Source organism: Sapajus apella, unplaced genomic scaffold (assembly GCF_009761245.1).
Source record: "Sapajus apella isolate SASKATOON/1434 unplaced genomic scaffold, GSC_monkey_1.0 scaffold37, whole genome shotgun sequence".
Classification (NCBI taxonomy): domain Eukaryota; kingdom Metazoa; phylum Chordata; class Mammalia; order Primates; family Cebidae; genus Sapajus; species Sapajus apella.
The window spans coordinates 22,671,529-22,684,113 of NW_022436977.1; the positions used below are offsets into that span (position 1 = coordinate 22,671,529).

The 12,585-nt window shown below is 38.5% G+C and overlaps 1 protein-coding gene across 11 annotated transcripts in view; it reads left to right on the forward strand.

Annotated features, from left to right (window-relative positions):
• Positions 1 to 12,585, forward strand: part of TMEM87A (transmembrane protein 87A) — a 58,312-nt gene that overhangs the window by 36,265 nt on the left and 9,462 nt on the right. For 7 of the 11 annotated variants that reach the window (XR_004274978.1, XM_032297852.1, XM_032297854.1 and 4 more), the window contains 5 exons: positions 925 to 996; positions 4,400 to 4,508; positions 5,449 to 5,507; positions 6,294 to 6,397; positions 12,137 to 12,210. Coding sequence is in view for 10 of the 11 variants with exons in the window: in XM_032297852.1 (XP_032153743.1) it covers positions 925 to 996; positions 4,400 to 4,508; positions 5,449 to 5,507; positions 6,294 to 6,397; positions 12,137 to 12,210 (418 nt within the window). In the remaining variant the exon portion in view is untranslated. Of the gene's footprint in view, positions 1 to 924; positions 997 to 1,594; positions 1,664 to 4,399; positions 4,509 to 5,448; positions 5,508 to 6,293; positions 6,398 to 12,136; positions 12,211 to 12,585 lie in introns of all 11 variants that reach the window. The other 4 variants (XM_032297860.1, XM_032297853.1, XM_032297856.1 and 1 more) reach the window with 1 other exon arrangement.

A 12,585-nucleotide genomic window follows, 5' to 3' on the forward strand; every position in this document is an offset into this window, starting at 1 on the left:
GAATCGGAAATGTCTGTGGGCTTCTTTACTGTTTGCTGTGAGTCACTTTTGGGATCTGATTTTCAAAGTGTATGTATAGTTCATGTTTTATTTTTAATCTTCGTATTAGAGCTTCGTAAATTTAATGTGTATCCAGAGTGAATGCTTTTCCACCTGTGTACGGATGGGTAATCATTTTAGTTCTTCCTCCTAAGCAGTTGGCTTGCATTTTGTTTTTCTTCTTTTTCTAATTGATGGATTACAGACTGGAATTCTTGTATAAGGGCAGACTTTGTAGTCATGCACACTGGTTAATCTAATCTAAAGTAACTGTTTCTTAGTCGACATTCATGAGTTTCAAAACTTCTTTAAAAGGCAGCTAGTGAACTTTCACACCGTTTTGGAGAATTGTATAATTATTCTATTTGCCACGGAAGGAAACCAAAGCACTGATATCTAAGTGATAAAGAAATTTATGCCTGGGAGCAGTGGTGTGCAACTGTAGTCCTAGCTACTTGGGAGGCTCAGGTGGAAGGATTGATTGAGCTCAGGCTGCAGTGAGCCATGATTATGCCATTACACTCGGGCAACAGAGTGATACCTCTTCCTTTAAAAAGAGAAGAAAAGAAATTTCTGTTAGCACTGGATTAATATGAAGAAGAAGTAGGCTTCTCTAGGCCATTTCAATTATTTTCTTATTTAAAAAAATAAATCAGACTCCACAGTAACCTATTAGATTCAAGATTGTAAATGCTGTAAACTTGGCTTTGCCCACAAGAAAACTGGGCTCAACATGTTTTGCAATAAATTGCCTCTTAAATAAAACACTTTGTGGATGCAGATTTGCTTTTCGAATCACACTGTCCTCTGTATGTAATTTTCTTAGACTTTTAGCAACTTTAACCTTCTGTCAATTTCATTTTCTTTCTTCTGCTGCTGCTATAGAATTTTTCTGATTCCTTGATTCTGATAGTAAACCTGGCCCTCTCAGCAATTGATGCCTGTGTTATTTTATGGATATCCTTTCAATAATGCCTATTGATTGGGTAATTAGGGTTATATAAAAAACATCTTTTATATAAACTTCTGGAAACATGCAGCATAGTTTTTGAGACAGATAATTGCCTTACATTTTATTTTGGGGTGAGCTCTTATTTGTAAACTCTTATTATATTACAGTTTTGGAAATAATTATTTGTATATGATGCAGTAATTTTTTTTAAACGTGAGAAAAGTCTTTTCAGACTTGTAGGTAAAACCACAATAATAGGAAATGATAGACCAGGATGGGGCTTATAAACATTAAAACTTTTGTGGAATACGGTCACTTCTTAACATGGATCTTTATATATGAAAAACTCTATGATAGTTAGCAATATGTTTCATTGTTTTGAGATTGTAACTGGCAATTTATGTGAAATGCTTATAGCTGTATAGTCTATGTGATGGTTTATAAGAAGGGAAGAATAATAAGGTGCCAAGTGTTCTTTTTATTTTCTTTCAGTTCGATGTAAAAACATTCCAGTGATTCTGTAAATGCAAAATCATGTGGTGGTTTCTTCTCTGTGCCTCTCTAGACATCTGTTTTTCACCTCTTCTTTTTCTTTGTCTGCAGGCCCAGACTGATCTTGCTTCCTTGGCCTTTATCCCCTTGGCTTTCCTAGACACTGCCTTGTGCTGGTGGATATCCTTCTCGTTGGCTTGTTTGATGATGGTCCGTTTTCTCCCCTTGGAGATGGGTTTCCATTGATCTTTCTGCAAAGAGTTTTATCAGTTTTGTTGATTACTCCTTAGTGTGGGGAATAGCGCATGCTAAATCTTAACAACCTGAGGGTTCGCATAAGCAGGTTTTTTTGTTTTTTGTTTTTTGTTTTTTGTTTTTTTTTAATTTTAAAACCAAATTGGAAATTGATGACTGTGGACCGAGCTCGAGATAAAATCTTTTAGCTTTTTTCTTTTAAATGAGCATTTCACCTTGATTTTAGTTGTGTACCTAACCATTTAGTGTTAGAATCACTGGCTGTGCTGATCCTGGTCTTCCTTTTAGCCTCTAGCAGTTATTAAATGCGTTAGAACTTATCAAAAGATCTTGGTCCTTAAAATTTGATTTCAGGAACTACGTAAGGTGCTTTGATTCTTCTGAAACTCTGTGTAGGTTCAGCAGATTTTTTTCTTTTTCTTTTTCTTTTTCTTTTTCTTTTTTTTTTTTTTTTTTTTTTTTGTGGTTTTGAGACGGAGTCTCACTCTGTCACCCAAGCTGGAGTGCAGTGGTGCAATCTCGGCTTACTGCAGCCTCCACCTCCGGGGTTCAGGCGATTCTCCTGCCTCAGCCTCCCGAGTAGCTGGGAGTACAGGCACATGCTGCCATGCCTGGTTAATTATTTGTATTTTTAGTAGAAATCGGTTTTCACTGTGTTAGCCAGAATGATCTTGATCTCCTCACTTCATGATCTGCCTTTCTGGGCCTCCCATAGTGCTAGGATTATAGGCATGAGCCACTGCGCCCGGCCCAGATTCAGCAGGTTTTAACCCTTATGGGATGAGTGTTTTGTTCCCTCATTCAGAAGCTGACCTGAAATTGTTTGAAGACTTCTACCCTTCAGAATAAATAATTGATTCATTTACAGGCAGAGTCAACCAGCAGATAACAAACAAGCTTCTATTTGAGTAATCTTTCTCTCCTGCTCTTTAAAATTAAATGTATTTATTAGGGACTTGGCCTGATGGCTAAAGGATACAAGTTTTTGGACTTTATCTTATTTTGCATTTGTTTTGGTTTTTATATATTTGATCCTGTTTGCAGTTTTCAGTTATTACCGACTTGATAAATTGAGACTTGGAAAACTGTGAATGTGAACAAAATTGTTTTGTGAATTTGAGTGGGTTGCCATATAAGAGTTTTCAGTTAAAGTGTCCTTGGTCTAAATGGCCAAAGCTTTTCTAGATTAGTATCTTTCCAAGTGTTTTGTGAACCTCTGCAAGCATTGAGAGAAGTAAAGAGAGAGGTGGGAATGACTAGGTAATAGCTATAAGGCCGATCAAGTGCCTAATCCGTTATTTTTATATGTACTCCACATTCTGAAAATTGAGGCAAGCGCGGTGGCTCATGCCTGTAATTCTAGCACTATGGGAGGCTGAGGTGGGCAGATTGCTTCAAGCTCAGGAGTTTGAGGTGAGCTTGGGCAACAAGGCAAAGCCCCATCTCTACAAAAAAATACAAAAATTAGTCAGGTATGGTGGCCCGTGCTTTTGGTCCCAGCTACTCAGGAGGCTGAGGCAGGAGAATCACTTGAGCCCTGGAAGTGGAGGTTGCAGTGAGCCAAGATTGTGCCTCTGTACCCCAGCCTGGGTGACGGTGAGACCCTGTCTCAAAAAGAAAGAAAAAAAATTGAACGTGAGAGCAGATAACCATTTTTGTAGTCATCAATTCCTGTCCTGTTTTTCTCTAGCAACTTCTATGTGAGAATAATATTTTGGAAGTGGAGAGTCATTACTTTTGGAATCAAACCATATGGGCTTCTCAACCAGTTGTAAGGCCTCTTAATTCAGGATAGTGTAGGCAACTGCTGGCAGATTCCTTAAGATGTCATGAGGGGACTGTGTGTAGATCTCTGGGAGATTATAGGCACAAGTGTTAATTATGACCCTGAACTAGATTCGCTGGTTAGATGAGAACAGAGCTACCCACCTTAAAGGGAGAGAGAAGACAATGCTAACTCTTTGTCCCTTGGCTATTACTCACGTTCACTTTTATCTTCTACCATTTACCTTTCTATTTATTTTCTGTCTTTTTTGTTTCTGTAGAAAGCCCCTTCCTTTCTCTTTTTAATATATTTTTTATCTTGTGATTTTGTACATTCTTACTTTATCCTGGCTCTGTCTTCTCTTTAATGTCTTACTGAAAATGATGACCTTCGGCCAGGCATGGTGACTCACGACTGTAGTGCCAGTGCTTTGGGAGGCAAAGGCAGGAGGATCAGTTGAGGCCAGGAGTTCAAGTCCAGCCTGAGCAACATAATGAGACCCCATCTCTACAAAAAAAATAAAAAATTAGCCAGGCATGGTGGCGCATGCCTGTAGTTCCTGTTGCTTGTGAGGCTGAAGTAGGAGGATCACTTCAGTCTTGGTAGTCAAGGCTGCAGTGAGCTGTGATTATGCCACTGAACTCCAGTCCGGGCAACAGAGCAAGACCCTGTTTCACACAAAACTTAAAAAAAAAAAAAGGAAAAGCAAAGAAAATGATGACTTTCTTATTAATCTTGAGGTCTTTGTGAGATTAAGTGAGAATAAGAGAGCTGTAAGGCCTCTGAGAGATCTGTAAGTTTATTAGGATGACCCCAGATCCTCAAAGAAACCTGAAGACTAATTGGCTAGCTTTTTGTTTTTTTCCTGAATGTTGAATTCCTTGACCTGCAAACACATATTTATTAGCCTGACTCAAACAATGAAGCTGTTAAAACTTCGGAGGAACATTGTAAAACTCTCTTTGTATCGGCATTTCACCAACACGCTTATCTTGGCAGTGGCAGGTAAGTCTACGACTTTTCTTCTTGGAGTTCAGATGTGATCTGTTTAGAATGGAGATTCTTAACCTGAAAGACCATGGGTGGGCATAGAAAGTTTTGTATATTTCACTTGGGAAAAGGGCTCTTAGCTCTTTTCAGATTCTCAGAAGGATCTATGGTTTTTAAAAAGTTAAGAACCATTTATTTTGTGTACAATACCTGAACCTCACATTTCAGCTCTTCATTTATCCCTCTTCTATTCGCATTCTTTTTTGAGGCATTCTTTTTCTTGAGGTTAGTTAGCTTAAGTGCTGGAGAGTGCTTCTTTTAGAAGACATTACCACATGTTTATTTAGTTTTATTAAATAGATGTAGAATTTTAGAGTAGAGTGCATTGCTATTATAGTGCATTATGTATGTCAGCAAGCATATGTCAAAAATTGACATTAGGTGGACTGTAACCTAACTAGGCTAATTTACCTACCTCATCGCCCTTGTACCAGGAATAGTGAGATCTGATCTCTGATTGGAACTAGCTCTTCTGTTTATATTACAGTCATTTTAGCAATCTTTTTTTTTCATCTGACCACCCAAAGAAAAATTAGCATTACTATACTAAGGATAAAAGGAAAAAAATTATATTGATAATGCTGGAAAGAGCTATATTTCCAATACCTTATTTTCCAGCCATGATGGTTACTGATGTAGCCAGATGGCAAATAAAATTATTACCAAATTATTCTTTAAATACAGAAAGGATTGACCAGAGTATGTATCATGAGCCTTGCTGATAGTAGGTATACAGTAAATTTGTATTGAATACGTTTGTTAAAATAACTGTTAGAATTGTGATGTATTTGGGGATTTGGGGTGTGTGGGATTCCACTTAACCAGAAATGGGGGAATGTAATTGGGGATGTAAACTGGCATTCATCCTCTGACCTGGTTTTTCATTTACTGTTAGCATCTATTGTGTTTATCATCTGGACAACCATGAAGTTCAGAATAGTGACATGTCAGTCGGTGAGTTATAAGCACATTTATGAATAATGTACTGTCTTATAAACAACTGATGATGTTGATGACAGTGGTAAGGTTCTTTTAAGTTATATATACCTTATAAAAAATTAGGGCTAGGTCTCTACTCTGAGAGTCATAATACTTCCTTACTCCTAAATATTCTGCACTATCATGGTGCTTGGTATTATAGTAGTTTTTTGTTTGTTTCATCTGTGTTCTCCCAATATTGGGAGAGAATTTTGTAAGTTATAACTATAGTATGCTATAACCCAGTCTTAACTAAAAATTTTAAGAAGTCCAGAGTACTAAATATTAAGTACCATTTGTAGAAATAATACTAATCTGAATAGAAGCTATGTCCTTAAGATCTGAGCTCAAAGACTGTGGCCAATAGGATTTCTTTAGAAGCAGCTAAGGCTCTATTTTGTTAAAAATAAATAAATAAATGAAAATGAAAATTATAACTTATACCAACCTAATGTAAGTTTCTCTAACCCTGCATAAAACCCTTTCTTAAAGCTTCTCAGGCTGATGACAGAGCTTTGACAGATACTCTGTTCCACTGATGCCTTTTTAAAAAAAAAAAAAGAAAAACAGTAAGAACTACAAGGGCAAAAACTACATTTGTTCACTTTGTTTTCCCACACGTACCACAGTACTAAGCAAATAGCAGGCTCTTACTAAATATAACTTGAATGGACAAATAAGTGACTTTTGTTCTATGCCAAAGGCTTTATGAACAAAGGGTTTAGATAACGTGTATAAATGTACTTCTCCCCCATATTGTAGGACTGGCGAGAGCTGTGGGTAGATGATGCCATCTGGCGCTTGCTGTTCTCCATGATCCTCTTTGTCATCATGGTTCTCTGGCGACCATCTGCAAACAACCAGAGGTTCTTGGACTCTTCGGTTTATTCTGCTAACATGAAATGACCATGTTATCAATTAGGGGTGGTACACTGGGGGACAGTATCAGGGCTGTGTCATATAGTGGAAGGAACACTGGGCCCAGAATCAGACAAACAGGGTTCCTGTCTCAGCTCTCTTAACTTACTTCATGATTTTTGGCACGTGGCCTCTCCACCTCCCTGGCCTTAGTTTCCTTTCTGTATAATGAGGGGGGATTAAACCAAGTGACATGAGGTTCCATTCATCTCTGACATTTTGTGATAAATATACAGGCATACGGTGGAGATAAATTGCAAGTTTGGTTTCATACCATCACAGTAAAGCTTCAGTAACATGCGTCATGTACATTCTTTAGTTTTTCCAGTGCATATTAAAGTTATGTTTACACTATTCTGTAGTCTACTATGTGTGCAATAGCATTATGTCTAAAAAATGTACGTACCTTAATTTAAAAGCACTTTATTGCTTAAAAAAAAATGCTGACATATGGCCGGGCGCGGTGGCTCAAGCCTGTAATCCCAGCACTTTGGGAGGCCAAGGCGGGTGGATCACGAGGTCAAGAGATCGAGACCATCCTGGTCAACATAGTGAAACCCCGTCTCTACTAAAAATACAAAAAATTAGCTGGGCATGGTGGCGCGTGCCTGTAATCCCAGCTACTCAGGAGGCTGAGGCAGGAGAATTGCCTGAACCCAGGAGGCGGAGGTTGCGGTGGCCCGAGATCCGGCCCTTGCGCTCGGGCAAGATGAGTCAAAACCAGTCCCCAATAAAAAAAAAAAAAAAAAATGCTGACATAGGGGTCGGGCACAGTGGCTCACGCCTATAATCCCTGCACTTTGGGGGGCCGAGGCAGTCGGATCACCTGAGGTCAGGAGTTTGAGACCAGCCTGACCACCATGATGAAATACTAAAAATACAAAAATTAGCCAGGTATGGTGGTGGACTCCTGTAATCCCAGCTACTTGGGAGGCTGAGGCAGGAGAATTGCTTGAACCTGGAAGGCAGAGGTTGCAGTGAGCCCAGATCGTGCCACTGCACCCCAGTCTAGTTAAACTACATCTGAAAAAAAAAAAAAATGCTGACACAAAGTGAGCACATTACTGTTGGAAAATGGTACCAATAGACTTCCTTGACACAGAGTTGCCACAAAATCTGGGAAGCATGATAGAATGAGGCACCATAAAACCAAGCATGCCTGTAAGTATTTGTATAATAAACAAGGGAGATAGATATATAATATATTGTGTTAACCAGGCACAGTGGTTCATACCTGTAATCCCAGCGCTTTGGGAAGCCAATGTGGGCAGATCACAGGAGCCCAGGAGTTTGAGACCAGCCTGGCTAACATGACAAAACCTCTTTGTCTCTTCTAAAAATGCAAAAATTAGCTGAGCATAGTGGTGCACACCTGTAATCCCAGCTACTCTGGAGGCTGAGGCATGAGAATCACTTGATCCCAGAGGTGGAGGTTGCAGTGAGCCGAGATAGTGCCACTGCCTTCCAGCCTGGGTGACAGAGCAAGACTCTGTCTCAAAGAAAAAAAGATAAAATTGTGTCACTTGTAGCGAGTTTCTCCTGTCTAGTGTCTAGAAGGAAAGAAAAATTCTGTTAACGGTAGCACAGCTCACTTTGTAATGATAGAAAGCGTAAAATTAAAACCTATGTAACTTTGAAATTAAAAATCCATGTGAATTTGATTTGTCCAACTATAGGTACATTTCAGTCATTTAGGAACTGCCTATCTTTATTTTGTGAATATTTATGCCTTCCCCCTGCCTTTTCCCCCCTCATTTGCATTTAAACAGTTAAGAGCTTATATTAAACACCCATACCACCAAAGAAGGAAAAGGGTAAGATGGTATAACTAAATAGCTAATTTTATAAACAGACTTATCAATGAAAGATTAAGATAGAAAATAGGTGAAATCCTTTTACTCCGTGAAAATGACCTTCTTGTCATTTCAAACTATGTATTTTATATGTGTTTATCGAAAAAAATCAAAGAATAGAGAAAAGTCACATAAGAAAAGAAATGAGATCTGAAATCACTCTGTTCAGAAAGAACGTTACATTCCGGAGACCCTTCTTTATATTAGCTTGTTGATTACTGGTTTCTTACTAGCTGTATTTGTATTTAAATATTTTCCCTTCCTCAGTCATTAAAAAATTTTCTTCATTACCTTCCCTCTTCCTTTCTTCCCTTTTCTTTTAAAACATTGCCCTGATTCTCCATGACTTCAGTGTTAACTGTGTATTATAATGTGTCTTTTCCCTGTTCATGTATGGAATCTTCCTTTACTCTTGTAACAGTACATTGTGGAGATTCAGTGTAACAGATTTAATTCAACTCATTCATTTTCATGGATAGCATAAACACGGGACATATGTAGTACAGTTAAACTAATATGTTCTCTTATTAATGGGCATTTGGGATATTTCCAATTGAGATGTGTCAGGGTCCTCAAGACCACCCTAATGCTCAAATATTTACTAGAAGATCTCATGGGATGCAGCATATAGTTATACTTACAGTTAAGATTACAACAAAATAGTAATACCAGATAAGAGTCTGGAGAAATCTGTATTTTCTTTCTTATGTTCCATCCCTCTTCTGCAGAAGTGCATCAAGTCATTCTTTTCCCCAGCACCAAAAATGTAGTAACACATTGTTTCTGTCAGGAAGGCCTGTTAATGCTCAGCACTCAAGATTTTTACTGGACAATGTTAATATGTGACTGTATGCACAGACTATTGCCAATGAGGGAAACCCATTTGCGCCTTCAGTGTCCAAAGTTTTTACTGGGGCTCAATCACATACTGTCTCTGTTGCTGTTTTAGTTTCCAACCCCTCCTGGCAGTCAGGCTAATACCATTTCTTTTGGAGGTCAGAGCTGAAATAGCATGATCCAATGTCCTTATCTTAAACCATACTGTTAGACTGTCAGCCAAAGTCCCCAGGCAAATAAAGACAGGACCTTTTATGGGCGTAGAGATCACCTCACATTAGTTAATGAAAGTTAATTTCTCACTACACACTGGTACATGCTCAAGATATATTTAATGAGTGGGCTTGGATTTGTTAGGTTAAAGGGTATGTGTATTTTTAATTTTTAAAGTATTTCCAGATTATGTTCCTAAAAGAAACTTGAAAGAAATTGCATATTTAACAACAGTGGTATGGGAGGGATTTTTTCTTCTTCCCTCATGGTATTTCCCGTCATTTTATTTAATTTTGGCAGATTTGGTGGTTGAGAATTACTATTGCTACTTTTTGCATATAGGGTTGTAACTTTAGCTTATTTTTTAATTGGCTTATTGATCATTGTCTCCATCCATTTTGTGCTGCTATACAAAATACCACAGACTAGCTTGTTTGTAATGAACAGAAATTTGTTGGCTCATAGTGTCAGCATCTGATGAGGGCTTTCTTACCGGGTCATCACATGACAGAAGGTGGAAGGGCAAGAGGGAGAACCCACTCCAGAAAACCCTTTATATAACAGCATTAATTCAATCATGAGGGTGGAGCCCTCATGACCTAAAAGCCTTCCATTAGGCCCAACTCCCAACATTGTCACATTGGGAATTAGGTTTCAACATGAGTTTTGGAGGGGACAAACATTCAGGCTATAACAATCACTTAAGTATTGATTTGTAGGAATTTATTTATTTTGAGATGGGGTCTTGCTCTGAAGCCAGGGCTAGAGTATAATGGTGTGACCTCGGCTCCCTGCACCCTCCAACTTCTGGGCTCAAATGATCCTCCCACTTCAGGTTCCCGAGTAGCTGGGATTACAGGTGTGCACCACCGCACTGGGTTAATCTTTGTATTTTTTTGTAGAGATGGGGTTTCACCATGTTGCCCAGGCTGTTTTTGAACTTCTGAGTTCAAGTGATCTGCCTCCCTTGGCCTCCCAGGATGCTGGGATTACAGGCATGAACCACCATGCCAGGCCCAATTTGTAGGAATTTCTATTGTATGCCAATATTTTGTTTGTTCTAAGTATTGCATATATTTCCTGCCAGTTAATTGTCTTTTGATTTTTTACACTGGTTTTTTTTTTTTTTTTTTTTTTGAGACGGAGTCTTGCTTTGTTGCTCAGGCTGGAGTACAGTGGCGTGATCTTGGCTCACTGCAACTTCCACTTCTGAGGTTCAAGTGATTCTTCTGCCTCAGCCTCCCAAGTAGCTGAGATTATAGGTGCCTGCCATCATGCCTAGCTGATTTTTTTGTATCTTTAGTAGAGATAGGATTTCACCATGTTGGCCAGGCTGGTCTCAAACTCCTGACCTCAAGTGATCTGCCCTCCTCAGCCTCCCAAAGTGCTGGGGTTACAGGCGTGAGCTACCACGCCCAGCATTTTTTTTTTTTTTTTTTTTTTTTTTTTAAATTGAGACGGAGTTTCACTCCTACTGCCCAGGCTGGAGTGCAATGGCGCATTCTCGGCTCACCACAACCTCCGCCTCCTTGGTTCAAGCGATTCTCATGTCTCAGCCTCCCAAGTAGCTGGGATTACAGGCATGTGCCACCAAGCCTGGCTAATTTTTCATGTTTTTAGTAGAGACAGGGTTTCACCATGTTGGCCAGGATGGTCTCGGTCTCTTGACCTCGTGATCCACCCACCTCGGCCTCCCGGAGTGTTGGGATTACAGGCATGAGCCACTGCGCCCAGCCCCAGCCTCTCTGATATATATCATACCCTGCAACCTTCCTGTTGCTATATTGTTCTGATAACTTCCACAGTTTCTCTTCAGATAGGTTTTTGTCTAAAGTAATCATTATGTTCTTCCTTTCTTGCCATATAATCTTCCTGTGTCTGTTTGATTCGTATGTTATTAGTTTGGCTAAGCCCTTGTGTATAATAGTGAATAGAGTCAATGACAATGGACCTTATCATTTTTACTCTGACATCAAATGCTTCTCATATATCATCAACTATGATATTTACCATGGAATTTGTTACCCTTTAACAATTTATATATGTTCCCTTCTATTCCTAGTTTATTAAGAATTTTGATCATATAAGGGAAATTTAAAAACAAGGTAGAATGAAAATAGTAGGCAACAATAAAATGGGCAGTATAGAGTGAGGTCAAAGCTAAAGCATTCCAGGAATTACCTGTCTGCTTTGCTGAATCTCTTGGAAATTGTTAAGGAAAGGCATCTGAGATACACCAGACCAGGCCTTCGTCTTCTGAGCTCCCCACTTGTAAACTGAAATTTTTAATTACCTGGAATAGGCCTCCCTTCTCTTAACACCCAGTTTGAAGGCTGTGATTTTAAATTAGATGAGAATTTACCTAACTCTGTTTGATACATAAGAATGAACATTTGTTGAATGCCTGCTAAATGTAACAGATATTGTTCTAAGCACCTTATTTATAATGACTTACTTTTACAAAGCACCCCTATGAGTAATGTTTTATTATCCCCTTATTTACAGATTAGGGAACTGGGTACAGACAGATTAAGTAACTAGTCTAATGTCAAAGGTAGTGTTCTAGCTCAGTGTGCACTCATAAATACAATGATACTGTCCTGCTTCTCTCTTGCTAATATAGGCAATTAAGAGCTTTCAGACGGGGAAGAAATTTTATTATTAAACTGATTTAATTAATTACTGTAATTGCAGTGTCAATAATTAGTTTTGTAAAATGCAAATAGTATGGCAGTTCTTGAAGTTCACTAATTTTTTCCTTCTGTTCTACTTTGGTTCTGTTAGGTTTGCCTTTTCACCATTGTCTGAGGAAGAGGAGGAGGATGAACAAAAGGAACCTATGCTGAAAGAAAGCTTTGGTAGTGATAAAATTCACCTTTTATTAGTACTTTAAATATCTTTTTATATAAGTACATTACTTATTTTATAACTGCATTGTTCCCATATTTAGTATGGGATGAAGTTAGGGTAAAGAAAATAAGGGTGTGAATCTTAAGATGAAGCCATGGTAAATTTAGTAAGTAATTGCACATTAAGTATCTGTTTTACTTGCTAGAAGTGAGCTAAAAATTTTGCTTTGAACTTTCTAGCGTACATGTAAAGATGGAGAAACATCTGTTGTATACTTCACAAGTGTTAGCAAGCTCTAAAATAAAACTATGATAAAGATGTAACCTCGGGGCTTTTAATTTAAAAAAAGAAAAAAAAAAGTTCTGGATCCATTTTGCAGTCAT